The sequence below is a fragment of the Zingiber officinale genome, chromosome 6B, assembly GCF_018446385.1.
Source record: "Zingiber officinale cultivar Zhangliang chromosome 6B, Zo_v1.1, whole genome shotgun sequence".
Taxonomy (NCBI): Eukaryota; Viridiplantae; Streptophyta; class Magnoliopsida; order Zingiberales; family Zingiberaceae; genus Zingiber; species Zingiber officinale.
In genome coordinates, this window is record NC_055996.1 from 117,405,498 (window position 1) to 117,426,525 (window position 21,028).

Sequence of the window (21,028 nt, forward strand, 5' to 3'; positions counted from 1 at the left end):
TTTTTCTAATATCTCCAACAACAGATTGTACAACATATATGATAACAAAAACTAATATATATTTGAAGGAAAAGTTACTTACGAGGCTTTTGAAGGAAAGATGGTGGAAGGACGAAGAAACGAATGCGGCTGAAATCGTAGTCGTATAGTCGGTCCCTAATTTAGTAATTCAAAAAATAAAATATATAATTATATATTTAATAATAAAAAATGTGCTCAAAATAAATAATAATTAATGTACAAGTATAGTTAATCACTCTAGAATTTCTTATAATCAAATAATTATAAATCTATCTAGTCAGAATTAATCAGAATTGAATTGTATCAAATAATTATATATATAATTTAGAATTTAATGTTTAGATTTATAATCTGAATTATAATATTAAAACTATATAAATTATTAAAAAAAAATCAAAAACAGAAAAGAAAAAAAAATACACACGTAACAAGATGAATATCATAAGATAAGATAGATAGATTTGATATGGTACCTAACCTCTGCCTGACTCTCGTCCTTGACTTGATGTGCTAGGTGTCTGAGACACCATAAATGCCTTTTATTTATATATATATTTATAAGATTTTTAATACACTCAGTAACTAGACAAATGAAGATATATTGAAAAACAAGTGCACCTTTTAATCCATACCCAAATTATAATGCACATTTTAAATATTTCTTAAAATTGTGTGTAATCTGGTAAATTATCGAATATTCTTAAATTAATGGTGCAGTATTGGACATGAAATAATACTAATGATAGAACACCCATAACTATTACAAATTTCAATGAATTATTGCCATTGTATTAAATAAAAACAAAATCCATAAACTTTGAAAATTATAACCTTCCAACTAATGAGTTCTTGAAACTATTAGTTCTGATCACTTTCCAGCTATTGGCAGAGAGAAGTTACAGAACTATGTCATTATATTTTATGAAACTCTTTGCAGAAACATCATACAGTTATTCCTCTCAAAGGACGCATTGGATCCACCATGCACTCTTATACCGCCAGGAACGTCACAAAACCTACACATTTTGTCCATCCAACGACCAAGATCGTACAAAGTATCAGCTATCGACGTAGGCGCTCTTCAAGCCTCTCTATGACAGCACCAACACCAGTTTTATTTGTATCGTTCTGCCCTTCTGTATCAGCAGACTTAGAATTTGATAGCTCTTTGTTTGCCATTTCCACCAGTTTCAGATGAACCCATCCTGGCATAGCAACCGATAAATTGAAATTATCAAACAATGAGAACATGTATGAGAAAATGGAGGATGTGAAGTGCAGCATGATAAGAGTAATGATCATTGGTATATGTAAACCTGATGAGATTAAGTTTTTAAGGAATTACATTGATATGACAATCTAAAAGAATTAAACTACAATTTCATTACCCAGAGGGAAACAAATTCCAGCTCCCAAAACTGAACCAAGCAATACATTCCTTGCTCGCCACATTGGAGACCCTGGCACTGAAACAAACAACAAAATAAGGTACTTTCTTTGCTAGCTGCTCATCACTTGACTCATTTTAATGTTAGTTCAATTACAGATTAATCCATGACAGAGCAAAAACATAAATATCAATACAAAACATGATTCAACGTACTGTACCATATGTAATTATTGCAGTATTTTCATTAGCAATCGTAACCCAAAGCTGTAGTGAAATTACACTCTTAGAGACATGCTACTTTGTAAGGAAAATCATTATGTTGGTGCAGAACAAAGATAAAGTTCAGAAGAAAAGAGTAATCTTTCTCACGTATAAGACCGAACGTAGCAGCAGTAGCAGAACCAGCACTGACCACATTATACACATCATGAACACCTCGTTTTTCAGTCAGTCAGTTTTGCAAACCATAAAATACTGCAGTGAACATGCCAAGGCGGACACCGCCAACAATTGAACCACGAGCAACACGAATAAACCTTTTCTCCATTGCATCTCTCATTATTCTATACTGTTCACGCTGGTCACGTGTACTCCCTAGCTTTAATGTAACTTCTGCATCCTTGCTCTGTAGATATTAGAATGTCATCATTATCCTTCAATAGATAGGTGGAGCACGACATATATACACCCTTAACAACAAGCATTTTCTGCAAGTTCTAACTTTGTTGTTTGCCTTTTTGTTTTAATTTGGCCTTGCTTGACAAATAGTAACAACTGAGAGCTTTTGATTTTAATGCCAAGTGGAGACGCATGATGGACAATAGGTAATATGAACTCAACACCTAATAATAATTCAGAAGAATAAACCAGGACACATTTACAAAAAGGACAAAAGTGTCAGTGACTTAGAAGTTGTATCATGTCTAAGTTGGCAAGAAATCAAGAATTAGGATTCCAACAAAGTCCCAAAGACAATAAAAGAATGAGGTTTAATGCATTGATCTGAGCTCCAACAAAAAGAGATAAAGAAACAAAGTTTCAGATTAGCCCATATGATTCGTGGATTGCTCTATGCTCCAACTTAAAAAGTCAAAAACAGAAAGTTTAACATGCATACAATACAATTAAAATTTAGTAAAAAGGAATAAATAATGACAACAGTATTTTAGGAATAGAAAGCTTACTACAGATGCAGAAGCCTTTTTGCTTCCGCCATATAGCAACCCTGCAAATACTCCAACAATTGTTGCTGTACCCCAACTAACTGTTCCTGGCTTTACCTGAATAATGGGTCTATGTTTTAAACCAAGAAACAAGTTGAATTCAAAGAAAAAAAAAAACAGATAACCTAGATCAGCAAGCATATGCATCTCCAAGCTCATATGTCACAATTTAGTGAGTCACAGTTTTTTTACAGACAATGATAAAAAAAAAAAGCATTTTTTATTGCAGGGTTGCTATATGGCGGAAGCAAAAAGGCTAAGACATGATCATAAAAACACTGCCTTAATAGTCAACCTGACAAACCATGGATTAGAACTTTCCCTGGATGTTCTACAATGTACCAAAGCTTCATTCATTACAAAGATTGCCATAATAGTCAACCTACTAAGATATGGATCAAAAACTCTCCCTATATTTATCAACAGTGCTGCAACTGTATATTTTCTTCCATTATATTGCCTGGTTCCTCCATTCTCGTTCACACGATGGGCTCATTGGTTCTTCTGGGCGTAAAGCTCCTCTTCACATCATTAAGAAAAAAAAATAGCTAAAAATGTGAAATTAAAATGCGATTAATTTCATTGCCCTTGTTAAAACCCCAAGATGTGTCCATTTGAATTAGTATTCCAAAACAAGAAAATTTCAGCATAAAAATTTGCAAATTACTTAACCCTCAAACACCAGAATCCTCCAATTTCAGCCCAGGATATGTGGAGCCAACAAGAAACTTAGCCCTTTAGCTCCGCCGTTGGTTAGGACAAGCAAAAAGGAAAAAGAAATGATACAAACATTAAGCGGCAAATCTATGGGAGGCTAAAATCGAGATGTACTTAAACTCTCGAACACACCCTTGAGATCGTCTCTTCTTCTGTAGGCGGTGGCAAAAAGGTGGAAGGAAGACGACGAGTGGGCATCAACGGCGGCGAGGCGCCAGAGGCGGCGGCCGCGGAATTAGGCCAAGAGAGAGAGAACAAAGTGGCGTCAGCTGAAGAAGCTATGAGCAATGAATGATTGAGGGATCGGATCGATTCGGAGAGAGAGGGCTCGCTTAGGGCTTATAAGCGTAGAACTAGAAGCGGAGGGAACATTCTGGATTCTTACCCTTTGAATTTTTTGAATTTATTCAAGAGCGTATTTAATTTCTAAAATATTTTTTTTTATCTAGTTAAATCTTAAATTAAAATAAAAATTAAATTATTTTATTCAAACCTAATGAAACTGCATCAAACGAAAAAAAAATATTAATTATTTCATTAAAGAATTTCATATGATATTAAAAAGATCATTTTATATATAAAACAATACACAATCTCTTAAATTTATCCGTATTTTTTTTATTTTAGAGTTTTATTAAAAAGAATAAAAATATAAAAGAATATTTATAAAAATTTTAAAAATTTATGTTTTTGTTTTTATTATATAATATCTAATAAAAATAAGTAAAGGTGAAATAAAATTAGGAGATCATCATAAATTTTATTATTAAAATTTTTTATTGATAAAATAATTAAATTTTTTTATCTGATTAATTTGGTTTAGTTTATTTAATTTAAATAAGAAATTTTATTTTTTTATGTTAATTTAAAGCTGAAATTGATGAAAAATATATTTTGGAAATTAGGTGTGCCTTTTAGTAAAAACTAAAATAAGATATACCATTTAAATAAAATGAATCTGTCTTTTGGTTAAATATCTGTATAAATATCCAACGGTTATTTATTTATTTTTTTTATTTAAATATATTTATTAAGTTCGTGTTAAATTTAAGTTTAATTTAGTAGTAATATTTTTGTAAAAGTACTAGTCATTTTGTCCAACATTTAACTAAATAATTTAGGTATATTTTATATTTCTTAGGAATAACATTATGAGTTTGAAATAATCAAAATAGGATATACATTTTTTACTTTTTATAGAAAAAATAAAATAAAAATTTAAGTTTTTTAAAAACATCAATCAGTTTTTTTTGGGACAAAATTTATTAATGGCATAAAGAACTCTAATAAACACCCGTATGAGGAGTCGGACAACATAACGTTACTCATTAATAAATATTTAAATTATAATACACATTTTAAATATTTCTTAAATTGATGGTGCAGTGTAGTACATTAAATAATATTAGTGATAGAACACCAATAACTATTACAAATTTCCATGAATTATTGCCATTGTTTTAAATTTTAAAAAAAAATCCATAAACTTTGAAACATTGTAACCTTCCCATAAATGAGTACCTAAAACAATTGTAACTACTGATTTTTTTTCTTTTTTTTTTCTCTATTTACTAAGCTCTTGATTATGTCAATAAAATTTTAATTTTAGGGGGTTAGAAGTCATGTTATAGTATTAAACATAATAAAATTTTTCAATTAATTTTATGTAATGATTTACTCAAGTAAAAAATCTTAAGGAAAAATTTAAGAATAGACACATAAAATGATGTGATCCACAAAAGATAAAATGATGAATCATGAATATATACGTCTATTCTTAAATTTTTTCTTGAATTTTTTTCTTGAGCATATCACAACTCATATATATATATATATATATATATATATATATATATATATATATATATATATATATATATATTTGTTTACTAAGTAACATATTAATGAGTAGAATAGGAAATGAGGGTTTGCTTCATTAATGATTAATGAATTGTTTTCCTTCCCATTAATTGATTGATTACTTCGGCTGCTGCTATTAATTCGTGTGCGTGTGGCAGAAATAGGAGTGGATGGAAAATTGATGGAAGGCAGCAGCAGCTGAAAGGAAAGGAAGGGAAAGGAGGGAATGGAAAAGGACGGCACAAAGGAAACACCACGCCTTTTACTTTATTCATGATCCTCTTCTTCCTCTTTTCTTGTTCTTGCTGCTGCTGCTGCTGACTCGGATACCCACCCATTCCCGCCACCATCGCCATTCCATTCTATCTTCAATCTTACGTGTGCACCAATAATTAATAAATCGATTAAAAGCAGTCGAACGAGAACCCGACCCTTCAATGATTAGTCAAAGTCAATCTCCATGTATAGATCACGTTTCGACCCTGTTTACCTGGAGGGACAGAGATTGACTCTGACAATCATGCATCCCAGTTGGATTGATGGTAAGAGAGACGGTTAGTGACAAGAGTTTGGGGTGGCAGACGGTCAGTTGACGACAGCAGCTCGGGATGCGGTGGAAAAGTCGACGAGGATGAGAGGGGAGAGGGATGGGTGATGCGCTCAACTCCTTTCCATTTTTTTAGAGATTCTCAACATCTCCTCTCATGTAAACAGGATCTTCGACTTCAAATACCTCCATCTCCTAAGAACAATTTTGCTGTCAAAATAATAATAATTAATAAATAAATACAGGGAGGAGGGAAGAAAGGAGGAGGCGTTGGCAATATGAAGAGCAGCCATCGCCTTCACCACCTTGTCGAACGCTGTGCTGTCATTGTCGCAGCAATTATAACCTCTCTTTGTTTTTCCCTTTACTTGCCTTCGGTGTTACAGCGAGAGAGTGAGATCTCAGATCTGCGTCCAATTTGGTAAAGTCGAATCCAGTAAATCCTTTGCAGAAGGAAGGTGGCTTCTCTTTTGGCAAAGTGACTGCAAATCCAACCAAAAGGCTCCAAATTGAAGCCAGTAGGAGAGAGAAAGAAAGATCGATGGATGGATGATGGAGGAGCTGGGCAAGCACTGAGAAGTGTAAGGATGAGCTGCCATGGTTGTTGCCTTGGGAGATGGGTTGAGTGAGGATGTGAGGTTAATCTCCGAACCTTTTCCTCCTCCATCTTTCATCTCGCATCTCTCTCTGCCCAAGACTGTCATGGATATCCATAGCTTGGGGTCTTGTTTCAAATTATAGACTGAGGCCCACGTCTTGAAGCATTCCATTTCATCATCATCTCTGCTAAACGCCATCCCTGTCTTCCTTGTACCTTGCGCTGTTGGGTGCTGCAATGTGAAGACCGAGATGAGATCTCAACCAAGATCCCATTTTTATGCTGCGTTTTGTTGAAGAGGAGGAGGCTGGTGTTTGGTGATGGAATTGTGGGTCTTGGATGGCCAAAGCTTGTGGAAGAAGCAGGAGGAAGAGGAGAGCGGGCATCTTCGACGCCAGGTGCTATCAGTTTTGCGGTCGCAGGGGAAGTGGTGCTAGATTCGTGGCGGGATCGTGGAAAGCTGGAACAGGACGGGAGGAAGAAGGAGAGGGATCTGGATCCGAGGAGAGCTCTTTATCTTCCGATTCCGGCGGAAGAAAAAGAAAGCGAAAGAGGAGGAGGAGGAGGAGGAGGAGGAGAGTCTAGGGAGGGCCGAGAAGAGGAGGAGCAGAGCTTCCAGCTTCACCAGTTGCAAACCAGCAACCAAAGCTCTTCCTTTTTCTCAGCTTCTGTTACGGCTTCCTCGTCCAAGTATGCTCGGCAGCTTCCGGAAAGGATGGGGGAGGGTCACGGCCTCGGTGGCTACGGACAGCTGCTCTCCTTCGTCCACCACCAGCAGCCGCCGCCGCCGCAGCAGCAGCAGCAGCAGCAGGCAGCAGCGCAAACGAGGTCTAGGTACGGAGGGCGGGGGAAGGGGTCGGCGGCGGTGGGGGAGATCGTGGAGGTGCAGGGCGGCCACATTGTGCGGGCCACCGGCCGGAAGGACCGGCACAGCAAGGTGTGCACCGCCAAGGGCCCCCGCGACCGGCGCGTCCGCCTCTCCGCCCACACCGCCATCCAGTTCTACGACGTGCAGGATCGGCTCGGGTACGACCGCCCCAGCAAAGCCGTCGACTGGCTCATCCAGAACGCGAAGGCCGCCATCGACGAACTCGCCGAGCTGCCGCCATGGAGTCCCACTGCCACGGTCGCCGCCGCCGCCGCCGCCCGTCCCTCTCGCCTCCCTCCTCCGCCTTCCGATCGACTCCCAGCCAGCGACCACTCCGTCGACGGGTCCAGCAAGAAGCAGATTGTGGCAGTCGACACTGTCGGCGCTGCTACTGCTTTTAACTTCGACAGCGGAGGTACCTGCGGCCGCGTCAATGCCAGCACCAGCTTTCTTCCGCCGTCCATGGACACCGACTCCATTGCCGATACCATCAAATCCTTCTTCCCGTTAGCAGCTACACCCGCCGCCACCTCGCCCTCTTCCACCCCTTCCATCAGATTCCAGTCCTACTCGCCGGACCTCCCTTCGCGAGCCGACAACCAAGTCAAAGACCTCCGCCTCTCCCTCCAGTCCTTCCAAGATCCAATTTTTCACAACCCAGAGCCCGTCCACCAACACCATGGCCAATTCCGCCAGAGCCCAGCTCCGCCCATTCACTTCCCTGCCACCGCCCAACTGGCCTACGACGCTTCCGTCGGCTGGGTCGCCGAACAGAGCCAGCGGATCGTTCCATGGAATGTGGTCGATCCTGCCGCAGGTGGCGGCGGCGGAGGCTATGTTCTCAGCTTCCCACCACCGCAGGCGGTGCCGCTGCACTCTATGCTCGGCCAAAGCCATGCTTTTTCTCAGAGGGGACCCCTTCAGTCCAGTAACGCCCCGGTTGCCCGCGCCTGGGCCAGCCCTGCCGACATCACCATCGCCGATAACGGGATGCAATCTCCGTTCTATCCGTCGACTTCCTCGATCGGATTCGCCTCCAGCGTCGGCTTCTCAGGGTTCCGGATCCCTGCGCGGTTCCAGGGCGAGGAGGAGCACGACGGCGTCAACGACAAGCCGCCCTCTGCTGCTTCTGCTTCTGCTTCTCGCAACTGACAGATTCCAAGAAGAAGAAGGAGGAGGAGGAGAAGAAGAAGAGTGATCATCACCAATCTCCTCCTCTGGTAATTCCTTATTCCAGTCCACCATTTCAAGTTTTAACACGTTTGTTTACAGCGTCTGGATTCAATGGAGGAAGGAGGATGGTGATGGAATGTGAAAAAGCCATCTCTTTTGGTTCCATCATGTTGCTGCCTCTCTTCTATCTGTCATGTTGCTTTACTGCGTGTCACGTTGAACTTTCGATTCCTGTCTTAGTAGTAGTAGTAGCAGTAGTTATTGTTCGTGTCATTGTTGTGCTTGCTGCTTGTTATTTCTTCAAGGTGTGATGGGGTTTCTGCTTCCGGCTTCAGCCATTAGAGAAACACAGAGAGAGAGTGCAACTGAACTCTTAAATTTGGATATTTCATTTTGCCTCTCTTTCAGTTCCAGCTTTGTTCACTGTGATTGGAAACAAATTAAATGATCTTTTCTAACTTTCTCGATCAGATTTCTATTATTATTTTTTTTCCCTTGTAAAAGAAGTAAGTTCTTTCAATTTCCTGAAAGAACCCAATCCTTAGTGTGCCTTTTAATGATTGCCCATCTCCAACTCGGTTGAAGATTCAGCAGTGTGAGTCTCGTTCTTGGAACAGTCAGCTTTAGGTTTCACAATATTTATCAGAGAACCTACTTGTTAATTTGTGAGTTGCCCTAGGATTCCTTGTTCTTCATCTGATTGTTTCGCAGTGGGTCTCTCATCTCGGTTGTTAGGGGAAAGAGGTGAACATTTAATATTCTTCTTCTCTTTTCCTTTTCCATTTGCCCATTGGAATTAGAACCAAATCTCGCAAAGTGTAACAGTGAAGAAGAAGCCTGCTGCTGCTTGATCTTCCAAACCCTACTCCATTGCTTTCATGGTCCTTGCTGAGTCCCACTAAGAAGATGTTGACAAACAGCTCATTCCAATACTTATGATCTTGCAAGTGTTGTAGGACAGCACGATAGAGGTTACCAGTAGAATTTGGTTGAACTGCTCATTAGCCCAACAAAGTTATTCCTTCATTCCTTCTTCTTCATGTTCCTGCAACCTTAACAATTAGACACTGCACCAAGTGGAATTTGGTCAAGTTCATGATATAAATGCTCACTGAGACAGAGATAGGACAGCAGATAGCAGGACAGCCATGGCCAACTCATTTGTATTGTAACCATCTGCTCTCGTAGGCAAACAAATACATGGCCATTTTTCTTGGAATGCTTCTCCATGTCCAGGACAATACTGATACATGCAGGTCCACCAAGCTTCAGGCAAGGATGAACTGGTGATTGATATGGAGTAAATTGAGTAAAACCTTTTCCTTATTTGTTTATTTGCCAAGGTTAATAAGAAAGCCACAACTTCCAAAATAAAGCCAAAACTTCCTTTAGATTCCTTCAACCACATGACCAACAAAAGTCCAAACATTAAACGATGAAGAATTAGCACTCTTCCTTGATTGGTATATCCTCATTCTCCTTAAACCCTAATCCTCCTTTGTCTTCGCACTAATAGAAGCTTACATTAGTACTTGTTTCACTCTAACAAAAACCTTCAAGAGATTCTCAAGGTTGCAATCTACTTTGAATGATTAGCATCTGGTGACTAAATGGGAGAATCAAGTTAGGCTTGTGAATGATTAGCTACGTTGTTGTTCGAAAAGCCTCACAAGTAGCTTTTCCTTCAAATATAAATTAGTTTTAGTTATCATATATGACAAGATCGATATATTATAGGACCACACATTGAGTTATAAAAAGTGGATATTGATGAGGAGTGCTTCGATGCCTCAAATCTTGTTTTGACATGCAAACGTGAACAAATTTGTAGTTATTAATAGATCTAAATATACTAATTTTATAGGATTTTTATGTAATGACAACAAATAAATTGGATCCCTGCCTACTTAAACAAAAAGTGGATTATTGACTTGATTTCAACTAGATTTGTCTTGTCTACTTCCATTTAAACAGATTTGATCATCCATTATTTATATTATTAGATGGAAAACTAATTAAAGAGAGTGATTTAGAGATGAGAAACAAACAAACATTCTCCTCTCTTAAGGATATTCAATTTTTTGTGTAATCATCTCGTGATATAAATTTAGACATTATAATTTGTTTCGTATGTAATATGTCCTATATCTCTATATCTATTCAAGAAGGTCCATCTTTTGTAATATTAGGGACAGTGAGGGTGTAGTTCGATAATATTTTATAATAAATAATTTCAGTATAAAGGCCCAAATATCACTGCGATGCCACGTGTCACACCAGACACCGCAATGACTCACCTCCACGTGTCAGTTAAACAACATGCTCTGGCGCACACTGATTTTTCCCAAAACAAAAAGGGGGATTTAATGATTTTTTTACATTAATTTGTCTCGAGAAAAAAATGGAAAACTGACCGCAAAAAAAATAAAAATTTAAAAAAAAAAGGAAACGACAAAAAGCAAAATGGATTAATTTGGTAGTGCGGCAGTGATCGGCCTCCGGCGACGCGCAGCGAAGGGTCAGACGGAGGGGAGCGGCTCGGAAGCGAAATAGTCGCCGATGTCACCATAGAGATCGTCGTCGGCGAAGTCGTCGAACCCCGAGACGAGAAGGGCGTCGTCCACGTCTTCATCCAGGAGTTCGACCGGCGCCGCATGGTCGGGGATGAAACCTAGCGGCTCCTCGGTTCCGAAGCCGAGAAGGCCGTCGAAGATGGGCTCCACCTCTGCGAAAGGCAGGAACTCGCCCAGATCCAACGGCGGCGGGATCGCCGGGAAGGCTGACGCAGGAGGTCTGGGCTTTTGTTCTGATTGGGAGGCGGCGGAGGAGGATGGGGCGAAGCATCGGAGGACGGAGGTCGGGGATGTGACGTTGAGCGGCGACTCATCGCATCCGGAGTGGTATCCGCCGGAGGTGGAAGCGAAGTTGGTTTCCAAGTGCTTCGGACGTCGCGATGGCGGAGCAGGGCAGCCTGACGTGGCCGCGGCGGTGGGGAAGTTGGTGGCGGCGTCGGGGCCACGTAGCCTGATGGCGGCACAGTCGTAGCTCTTCGCGGCCTCCTCGGCGGTGTTGTATGTGCCGAGCCACAGGCGGACACGCCGCCACGGATCCCTGATCTCCGCCGCGTACTTCCCCCACGGCCGGCGCCGGACTCCGCGGAACCTGCGCTCGCCGCCCTCCTTGCTGGCGCCGGCCGGCGCCTGCCATTCTGCTCGCTTCTTCTTCCTGGCTTCGGAGCCTCCCTTCACGGCCTTACGCTTGCCTGCCTCAACCGAGCCTCCAGCAGCGATCTCCAACCGGGCCTCCTGCACGAACCGCTTCACGCGGCGGCACCCGCCCTCGTCGCTGGAGGAATCTGTGGCGTCATCATCGAAGAAGAAGATGCGGACCACTCGCTGCTGCGAAACCTCCGCCTCCGGGCGGCGCCTCGGCCGCGACAACACGCTCTTCGCCGTCCCGACGACTTGCTCCGCCTTCTTCATCGCCGTAGCTTCGACAGACCTTGCTCTAATCTATCCTCCTCCCCTGCGCCCACCATTAAAACAACAATCCACCATAAAAATCAAATCTTTACCTTACCAAAAGCTCAAAAAACAAACCCAACACAAAAACACATTAAAAACCTGCAAATTTTACGGAAGAAGAAGAAAAATCTACGATTTTCACAAAACAAAAACGCTACCAAATCCCCAGAATTCAATCTCCAACCACTGAGCTATCATACTCTGCGGATTCGTTAGCGTTTCGGTACCACGAATCGTCCATTTCAGACTACCAAAACATTACCAAATCTTCTTGGATTCTTACAAAAAGGAACAGAATCTACCTTAAAAAAATCGAATCTCCTGCAACAAAGCTCACAATACAAGGAGTTGAAGAAGCAGAGCAGAACAGAGGACGAAGAGGGGGAGAGAGAGAGATATGGAGATGTTTAAGCTTCAAAGGAATGAAGTGTAGGACTTCGTGAGAGAGGGAAAGCTCTCCCTTTTTATAGGATCGATCCACAGAGAAGCACATTAATTTTTTTTAAAAAATTATTTTTCCTTTATTTTGGAGTTAAAATCGATCGAGTAGACGAGTAGTTAAAAAGATGAGAGTGTTCTTTTGGAAGCCATGACCAGGCTGAGATTTTTTTGGGAAGCCATGATCAACCGCTCGCCGCCGCATCCAGGGGATGAGAAGCTGGCGGTGGCCCCCACGGCTATCGCCCAATTGAAACGCTTGATTCGCTTGTGGAGCTTCAGTGCGGTTTACTGGATTAATTGCGGTTTGGCCCCTGTTGAATCAATTAATTCCCCGCTAGGTCATGATTTTTTTTATTTTCACATTAACAAACCATTTACGCAATTAAGTTTATGATAGTTTTTAAAATATTTTCTAATGTTATTTAAGTTTTTAATAAAAAAACTTGTTATTTTCTGAGTGGTTTGGATGATAATTTAGAATAATAAATAAATACTTTTAGTGTCAAGAGGGTCATTTTGATAATATATATGAATGTTAAATGTGTTTTAAAATTAATGAACTTTAGTATTTTAAAAACAAAATTATTAAGTATTTGGAAGGAAATGCCTAAGGAAAAAGAACTTAATTTCATGCCATTCAATTCTTTAATTTCGGTTCAAATTAGACCAAATTGAGAGACATAAAAATTTACCCATTTAATAAATACGAATTAAGTAATAAATATTATTTCTTTCCTTTTATTCTATCCACGTAAATAAGAAGATAAAAAAAAAAATAAAAGCCATTAATTTTTTTTTAAAAAAAATATTTTTCTCTTATTTCCTCTCTTAGCATTGGGTTATTACATTTGATTGACAGTTATTAGGCTTGCCAATAATGATTTTCTTATGTACTTGTATGTTTTTTATTTTGTCCCAGGTGTCATGGTGTTATGGTAGGATATTTAAATTATCATCTAGATATCTATGAATCCTAGTTACGATATATTTATAGAAATTTTTTTTTTAAATGGAGAACATAATCAAAAAATATTAGACTTTTAGGTTGTTCGTGTGTACCTCCCGATTTACCTTAATGATTGATGGAAAATTCATGTGAGATAAAATTGATCACTTCATATATAGTCAATGAAATTAATTGGGATTATTATTTTTTAATTTTTATATATTTATTATCTTGGATAAAGAGATGTATAAATTAAGATTTCTCTAGGGGTTTTATCTCGACTAAAATATATTAAAATATATTGATGCACCTTAATAAAAAAGAGGAATATAATTATAATAAAAAATATTACAATTTATTGTTTTCCAAGTAGAAACCTTGAATAGATTCTATTTAAATCAATTTCTAAAAACAGTTGTCGGGTATATATAAATATAGAGAAGGTTAAGTGGGCGGCCCACGTGCGCATCGAAGCATGGTGCTTGAGTGCTTGGTGTCGTCTTTCGGGGTGATGCAATGGTTAAAACATGAGTGTTGCTATATGAGATTTTGGGATCGAAATTTGACGTGATCAAACATAATTTTTCTTATGTCTTGACCATTTACATTAATGGTTAATAGTCATCCATGATTTACCTCCTCCGTGTTGACCTAAGGACGGATTGACGGGGGTGCTAGGGACAAGCGAATCATTTTTTACCACTTGAGTGCTTGGTGTTAAAGTTTTTTTTGAGATAATTTAACGGTTAGCTAGCGTATAAGATATTATTAACTTGATATATGAGACTTAAATTTTAATATATTTAAAGTAAATACTTCTCTTATATTATCCGTATTTAAAAAAAATTAATAATCATTTATAATTTATCTTTTTCATATTAATCCGAGATAAATTAAAAAAGTACTAGGACAATACAGTCATTTTACCAACTTGAGTGCAGAAACATTTGAAAAGTGGATATTAATTTATTATTTAAAGGTTTAATTAAGTTCAACCCATGCAAATATTATGGATTACAATTATTAATAAAATTTGTCATTTTAAAACCCACTTTCATTCTCACTCGTCGTCAATTGTTATGAAAAACATAAGGGACTTTTTTGCAAATACCTAGCCCTTCCCTTGTGTTTGCCACTGGTCCTAATAAATTAAATAAGCAAAAAAAAAAAAATCTTTTTTAATTAGTTAATTGCTTCACTCTCCAATCACAACTAAACTGGCTCATAAATGTCTGCAGGGAGGAGCACGAGTTTTATCGAGCAAACGTGCACCACACTAACTCTCCATCTTCACACTTCTCACAACATTAATAATAATAACAACAATAATTTTCTAAAAAATAAAAATAAAATAAAATATGAATATCCTTTCATGTGAAAGAAGAGAATGGCCAAATCATCTTCCCACTGAGATTAACAGTACTGGTGGCTTTAGTTTTTGGCAAGTGGGCTGGTCTCTCTACTTGTGCTTGTTCTTCAACACAAGAACAACACGTGATGGGGCCTTTTATTTTAAATGCTGAACCCCTTGATTCTAGGGTTTATGTTTCATTCGAATTGTCACAAAATAAAATTAAAGCTCTCTGTATATGAATTCATCCGGACAACAATTTTATGCATGAATTCATTTTATGTTTGAAGATATTTAGCACAAATAAAGTGATTTTAAGAGTATGTTGCAAGTTAATTTAAACACAAATTTTAATAAAATATTATTTAAATAAAAAGTTTTCAAATTTATGACAAATTTAATTAAAAGGTAATTTTTTTTAAAAAAATATATCCCAAAATTAATGACAAAATATGGTGGAAGAGGAGTGGAGAAGAATTTATATCAACTGGTCTGGTGACCTTTGACGAATTTATGGGGGCGTCCGTCACAAATTCCCAAACAATAGATAAGTTGCAGAGACTTATGCGTGCACCAGCTAAATAAATGCACGTCCAATAATTGAATTAAAAAAAGAGAGATAAATTTTAGATGCTCAAATAGTGTGAATTTTTTTTAGCATATTTAAAATACTTTAATACCATTATTTCCTGAGAGCTTAAATTTGAGTGTTCGACTTTTGTTATTTAGTAAAAAGAATTATTTCAAATTTTAATAAGCCAAAAATGCACATATCTTGTTTTGAAATGTGCGGCCGTGGTGATTAAAAATTATATGTTCAAGTTTAAGGCAGTGGACATCAATTGGCCGAAGTTTATGTTTTGTATTGATTTGATTGTTATCTCTAATTTCTTCTCTTTTGTGGTATTTTTTGGTCAATTTTATTTTAGTATCTTGCGATGCTGTTGGAACAGAGTGATTAAGAAGGTAACAGCCTCATCACATAATGAAGTAATTAAGATGCTATGAATCATAATCTCATTATTAGCATTTGGTTAATAAGTAAAACATAGAAGCTTTTCATTGTTTGACTTTAGAGGTGCAACATTTTTTTTGATAATCCAATTCTTACCATCCAACTAAGCCCAATGAGACCAAACAAATAATAATAATAATCTAAATACATATCATTAACATCTATCTATTCCAGAACAATTTAATGAGAGAAATCATTCACCACAACCTTTCTTTTAAATACTGCAACTGGAACATTAAAATTTGATTTAAGGCTGTAGAAAAATATGTTTAAATTGAAGCAAAGATGCACATGCTTAGGAATGACGACGAGTATGTGCAAGTGAATATCCACATGGACCAGGCCTACTTAAGTCAGGATTTGAACATTCTATTATTGCTTAATTAGGGTTGATCAAATCTCAAAGGAAACAAGTTCCTTGATGCAGCAAAAAGCTTAAGTAGCAAGAAAACAAAGAATACTTTTCTAGAAGAAAAATCGGAAGTTGGTAACAAAAGGTATTTTTCTTAAAATTAGAAACTGTTGTTTATATGTTCTAAATTTGGGCTCCTCGAGTCCTTGAGGAAACTAAACAGAGATAGCACACATAATCACTTAATTCTAATAAATAACAGCGACCAAACCTCAAATAGAGTCACTAGCCCATAGCATATTTTTCGGTCCAGCTCCTAGCAGTGGTCTCGTATTTGCTGTGATCAGTCTTGTACATGTGTGCAATCTCCGGGACCAAAGGATCATCTGGGTTCGGGTCAGTCAGCAGAGAACAGATGGAAAGCAATACCTAAAGGGGGGAAAACATGAGAACATTATAATGTAAAAATACTGCCGGTATATGGAAGAATTAAGTTTGAAGTCATGAACAGCTAAAGTTTGAAATGAGCCAGGCTGCGAGCCAAAGAGTAACCACTAACCACATAACAACGATGAAATATTTCAGATTTCACATTACAACCAAAAAAATAAAAATCACAAGAAGATATAAAATTTAATAATTTATAGCCATAAATCCAAATTGCAAAAGACCACACATAGCTACTTTATAATTAACATCATATTACAATAACAAAATTTAGAAAAATAATGTCAAATAAAACAATTATTTACTTTAAAAATTCATTTTTTTCTTAGATCCAACTGAACTGCCTTGGTGGATCACTTGGGACACCTAAATAATCTGTCTGGACCACTTTTTAATAGGGACTAACATTAAAGGCTGCCTAGCTACTTAGGTAAAGCCACGCTTTGGTAAAAAAACAGTCCTATTGTTAATTATATAAGTGAGAACATTGGGTGCATGCATATGGGTCATAGACTTCTGTATCTAAACCTTATTGCTGCCTCTCAATAAGCATTCTCTTACTGGGCATTTATAATGTACTTTAATGTGCTATGAACGCCTATTTAGCCTATAATTACTTGATTCCTGAAAAGTTCTAGCACCGTATCAAAAAGGTATGTACCTATTGAACTTTAGTATACGACAACATATGACAAAAAAGGAGGTGAAAATTATTTACTTTGGAAATGGTCAACGCAGGACTCCACTGCTCCTTCAAAATGTCAAGGCAAATGCTGCCATTGCTGTTAATGTTTGGGTGGAAGACCTTTGTCCTGAATGCTACCTTCATAAACCAGTAAAACAGACATGAGTCTAAAAGAAACCATATATAACAACTTTGAAATTTAAAATATTGCTATATTTGCTAAATTAAAATGTGAAAAAAGAACAAATTAGTATATTTATGCTAATCAAAAAGCTTTGGAAATTGCTGATAGAACACACTAAAGGCAATTACTTCAACCTCATTTCAGCACATCAATATAGAAAGAGAATAAAAGGAACAGAGAAGAAGCAGGAAGAACATCTGCAAGTGAAGATCTAGATAACTAATAAATGAGGAATCACACTGCTTTAGAAATGCAAGCAGAACCTACCCAAAAAGAAATGATCTCCAAGATCCAACAGAGAGGCATGGGAGGTGGCATCTGCAGATGCCAGAGAGAAAAATAGGAGCAAAATGAAAGAGATGAGCTTGCATCTATGTCATTAAAAATCATCATGAGAGAGTGACTGGAATCAACCGCCCACTGTCAAAGAATACGTGAAGTGAAGTGTTCCCAGGAATCTAGGGCCAACAAAGAGGTGTTGATAAAACACATTTGCTGAAACTAGAGGTGTCGCTAAGGTCTAGCTGCAGAGAAGGTATCATTGGCAGGAGAGGAAGCAGGGAAATGGTCGGATCTGGACTCCTGCCTAGGTCTGACAAAATCAGAAGTCACACGATGAATCTAAGCAGAAGACAATAAATGAGCAATAGTGTCACAGAGAAGCTTCAGGTGACTACCAAGGAAAATTTAAAATGATGAAAAAGGAATTAGTCCACAGCCCCTCAAACAAATATAACTATAAATGGTGTCCTCTGAGTAACATATTAAGACAGAAAAATAACAACGAATTCAAACAATTAGAAGTCCTGATGTACCTTAGGGGGTTTGAAAGGATAGTCAGGAGGAAAGTGGATAGTCACAAGGAAAACACCTCCAGCGAAAGGACTATCTGGAGGACCCATTATTGTTGCTTGCCAGTGAAACATGTCTTCTGATACAGGACCTGTCAAATTTCAATAAATTAAAGATAGCAAAACAAATAAAGGACAACATACTAACATACAGACAAAGCATACTAAGAAATTTACCAGTACACAAGCTATAGTACTACTCACCATGAAAGTTTGGGATGATAAATTATCAAGGCCAAAATGAGTTTTATGCTGCATGGATTGAAGAAGGAAAGGAATCCATGGTGGAAAAAATCCCCAAGGAAAAGGAATGGAAAATGGGAAAGAAGAAGGAAAGGAAAAAAGAGAACTACGGTCTCAGCAAGTTTGTGACCACCTTGTGGAAGACCGCATGCGGCTGTGAGCGAGGCTGCCCACGGCCATGAGCGAGGATGCCCATGAGCAAGGTCACTTGCAACCGTGAGCTGCCTCTCTCGTGGCCGTGAGCGACCTTGAGACACCGCTGTGAGAGATTCAAACATGGCACGAGAAAGGGAAGGTTCATGTGGACGAAAAAATGCCCACAAAAAATCTGCAGATGAATTTTTTATTCTGCATATTATTTTATTATGAGTAAACAGAGGAAAGGATATTCAATGCATCCTCTCTCATCCGCACCTATAGATAAATAGGGCATAAGTATTTAGTGATCTTTTCAATTCTTCACTCCGAAATACTTGTGAGTGTTCAAATAAATTAACCAAAAACAAGCCATGGCAACTTATATATATTCGCACCCATAGATCAACTTATACATATTCTTTTGTACCCATGGATTTTTTTTTAATGAATTGACTATGACATAAACAAAAGATCAGTATAAAGTTCTTAAGCACATGTTACTAGAGTTGTAGAAATGATCAATTTTTATTTCTAATCATTTCATACTATACACCTGAAACAAATAAAAAAATTGAGATTACACATGAACCACACACCAAATAAAGTTCATAATTAAAACAAGCACTAAATTGCAGGTCCAGGAGGGTGTCTAGGTGCATAAGTGCCACAATGAGTTAATGCAGTAATTTCGTAATCCTATGGCTAAGTGTATATCTCAATTATATGTTAAAATATTTCAAAGAATCAAGCAGCAGCGAATCATTTAGTTTAACTTGTGTCATGTAAGTCAGTATCCTTATTCAATATCTTATTGTTGTTCAACGTTTCAAAGAAACAAGAAACAACATATCATTTAGTTTAATTTGTGTCATGTAAGTTAGTATCCTTATTCACTGGCTTTGCTCGATATTTCAAAGAATCAGGCAGTAGCGCATATTGTTTATATTGAACAACCAACGCTTTCACACCATTTCTCGTCTCTATTAATCTATCTATTTATGCAAATATGAGTCCACTCTACAAGCATCGAACTCAAAGCAAATGATTAAACAATTAAACAAAGTATGACCTGCTAAATGCCCCATATCAGCATATATATAGCCTTTTAGAACCAAGGTTTTTCTAACTGCAAACAGTAGGAGGAAAGAAAAAAAAACAACATTTATCATCAACAACATAAAACCTAACTCATCCGGCCACAGACAACTTCCCATCCCACCATACAAGTTCAGATCCATGTCTAAGCAATTCGTTAAAAAGAGAAAGGGAAAAAAAATACCCGCGCTGCAAGAGGTTGGAGGATCCTTCTGGAGATCCTTGAGCTCCTTCAAGATACGTCTGGAAGACATCGAGGAAGACCTAATTCGCCGCAAATACGCCTGAACCGAAAGGGATCGGTAAGAGAGCGCGACGAATAACCAAAAATTGCAGTACCGATTATGAAAACAAAAGCAACGATGGGTTGTAACCGATTGATGGTAACCTCCTCTTCCTCTTTCTCTCACGCGATTCGTCGAATCCTCGAATGAGAAGCAAAAGAGGAAAGAGGAGAGAAAAGAGACCTTTCTGTTCGTTAACGTTGTATTTATAGCACTAGCATTTAATTATGTAAAACTTTTATTTCGCCAGTTAAAGTTTACCTTTTTAAAATGGCAATTGCTCTACAACTTTTTTTTTTTCATAATGGTTCTAAATCTTCTTTTTCAAAATTATTCACTAAAGCCTTTATTAAAAAATTTATAAGGTAATTAAATCAGTTTATTTATTTGTTATCTTACTATCTTATTAACAATAGGTGGCGTCTGATTCTTTATTAGAAAAACATAATAGGAATTATAATTATACTACTCCAGAATTAGGATGAGAATGAATATAAATATAGATATTATTCTTAAAAATAATATTTAATTAGTTAAATTAAAATTAAAATTTATTTTTTTAATCCTTAGAGAAAAATAAGAGAAAGTTGAATGTGTAAAAAAATATGATTAGAGATAAAATGTGACGGAAAAACATGAAGAGAGAGAAAGTGTGATGAGATAGAATGAGGAAAGAGAACATGAAGAGTGAAAATGTGATAAACGATAAAATCTAACGGAAGAGAATGAATAAAGAGAAAGTGTGATGAGAGAAAATAAGAAGAGAGTGTGATGGAAGAGAATGAATAGAGGGAAAGTGTGATGAGAGAAAATGAGGAGAGAGTATGATGGTAGAGATTGAGAAGAAAGAAAGTATAATGAGAGAGAGAAAGTGTGATGAGAAAAATAAAGAAAGAGAGTGTGATGAGAGAGAAAGTATGAAGAGAGAGAAAATTTGATGAGAGAGAATTTATGATGGAAGAGAATGAAGAGAGAGAAAGTATGACTATAGAAAATAAGAAGAGAGAGTGTGCATGGTGGGAGAGATTGAGAAGAGAGTAAGTATGATGAAAGACAAAGTATGATGATAAAATGC

At 37.6% G+C, this 21,028-nt stretch overlaps 3 protein-coding genes and 1 pseudogene across 5 annotated transcripts; 1 reads left to right on the forward strand and 3 right to left on the reverse strand.

Annotated features, from left to right (window-relative positions):
• Positions 1-808: 808 nt before the first annotated feature.
• LOC121989161 lies at positions 809-3,660 on the reverse strand (annotated as a pseudogene).
• A 2,385-nt stretch (positions 3,661-6,045) lies between these two features.
• Positions 6,046-8,869, forward strand: LOC121989162 (transcription factor PCF5-like). Its single transcript, XM_042543033.1, has one exon. The coding sequence runs from the start codon at positions 7,072-7,074 to the stop codon at positions 8,374-8,376; it is 1,305 nt and encodes a 434-aa protein (XP_042398967.1). The 5' UTR covers positions 6,046-7,071; the 3' UTR covers positions 8,377-8,869.
• Positions 8,870-10,765: 1,896 nt separating this feature from the next.
• LOC121990578 (pathogenesis-related genes transcriptional activator PTI6-like) lies at positions 10,766-12,358 on the reverse strand. 2 transcript variants are annotated; one of them, XM_042544691.1, is made up of 2 exons: positions 12,021-12,119; positions 10,766-11,922 (listed from the first exon to the last, which is right to left on the reverse strand). In XM_042544691.1, the coding sequence occupies exon 2, from the start codon at positions 11,877-11,879 to the stop codon at positions 10,917-10,919; it is 963 nt and encodes a 320-aa protein (XP_042400625.1). In that variant the 5' UTR covers positions 11,880-11,922; positions 12,021-12,119; the 3' UTR covers positions 10,766-10,916. The 2 variants fall into 2 exon arrangements, with proteins under 2 accessions (XP_042400625.1, XP_042400624.1); XM_042544690.1 differs by lacking the exon at positions 12,021-12,119 and adding an exon at positions 12,224-12,358 and having other exon boundaries at positions 10,767-11,922.
• Positions 12,359-16,158: 3,800 nt separating this feature from the next.
• Positions 16,159-20,177, reverse strand: LOC121989163 (ubiquitin-conjugating enzyme E2-17 kDa-like). Of its 2 annotated transcripts, none has more exons than XM_042543034.1 (5): positions 20,044-20,177; positions 19,854-19,953; positions 18,158-18,285; positions 17,192-17,296; positions 16,159-16,455 (listed from the first exon to the last, which is right to left on the reverse strand). In XM_042543034.1, exons 2-5 carry the CDS (start codon positions 19,921-19,923, stop codon positions 16,312-16,314), a joined length of 447 nt encoding a protein of 148 aa, XP_042398968.1. In that variant the 5' UTR covers positions 19,924-19,953; positions 20,044-20,177; the 3' UTR covers positions 16,159-16,311. The 2 variants fall into 2 exon arrangements, with proteins under 2 accessions (XP_042398968.1, XP_042398969.1); XM_042543035.1 differs by having other exon boundaries at positions 20,058-20,164.
• Between the last annotated feature and the right edge of the window lie 851 nt (positions 20,178-21,028).

Coding starts and splice junctions, on each gene's coding strand:
- LOC121989162 (XM_042543033.1), top strand. CDS start 7,072: ATGGGGGAGGGTCACGGCCTCGGTGGCTACGGACAGCTGCTCTCCTTC.
- LOC121990578 (XM_042544691.1), bottom strand. CDS start 11,879: ATGAAGAAGGCGGAGCAAGTCGTCGGGACGGCGAAGAGCGTGTTGTCG.
- LOC121989163 (XM_042543034.1), bottom strand. CDS start 19,923: ATGTCTTCCAGACGTATCTTGAAGGAGCTCAAGGATCTCCAGAAGGAT. Junction 18,286..19,853: donor TCCAACCTCTTGCAGCGCGG/GTATTTTTTTTC, acceptor GAAATTTGACAG/GTCCTGTATCAGAAGACATG. Junction 16,456..17,191: donor CTGCGTTGACCATTTCCAAA/GTAAATAATTTT, acceptor TCCCCCCTTTAG/GTATTGCTTTCCATCTGTTC.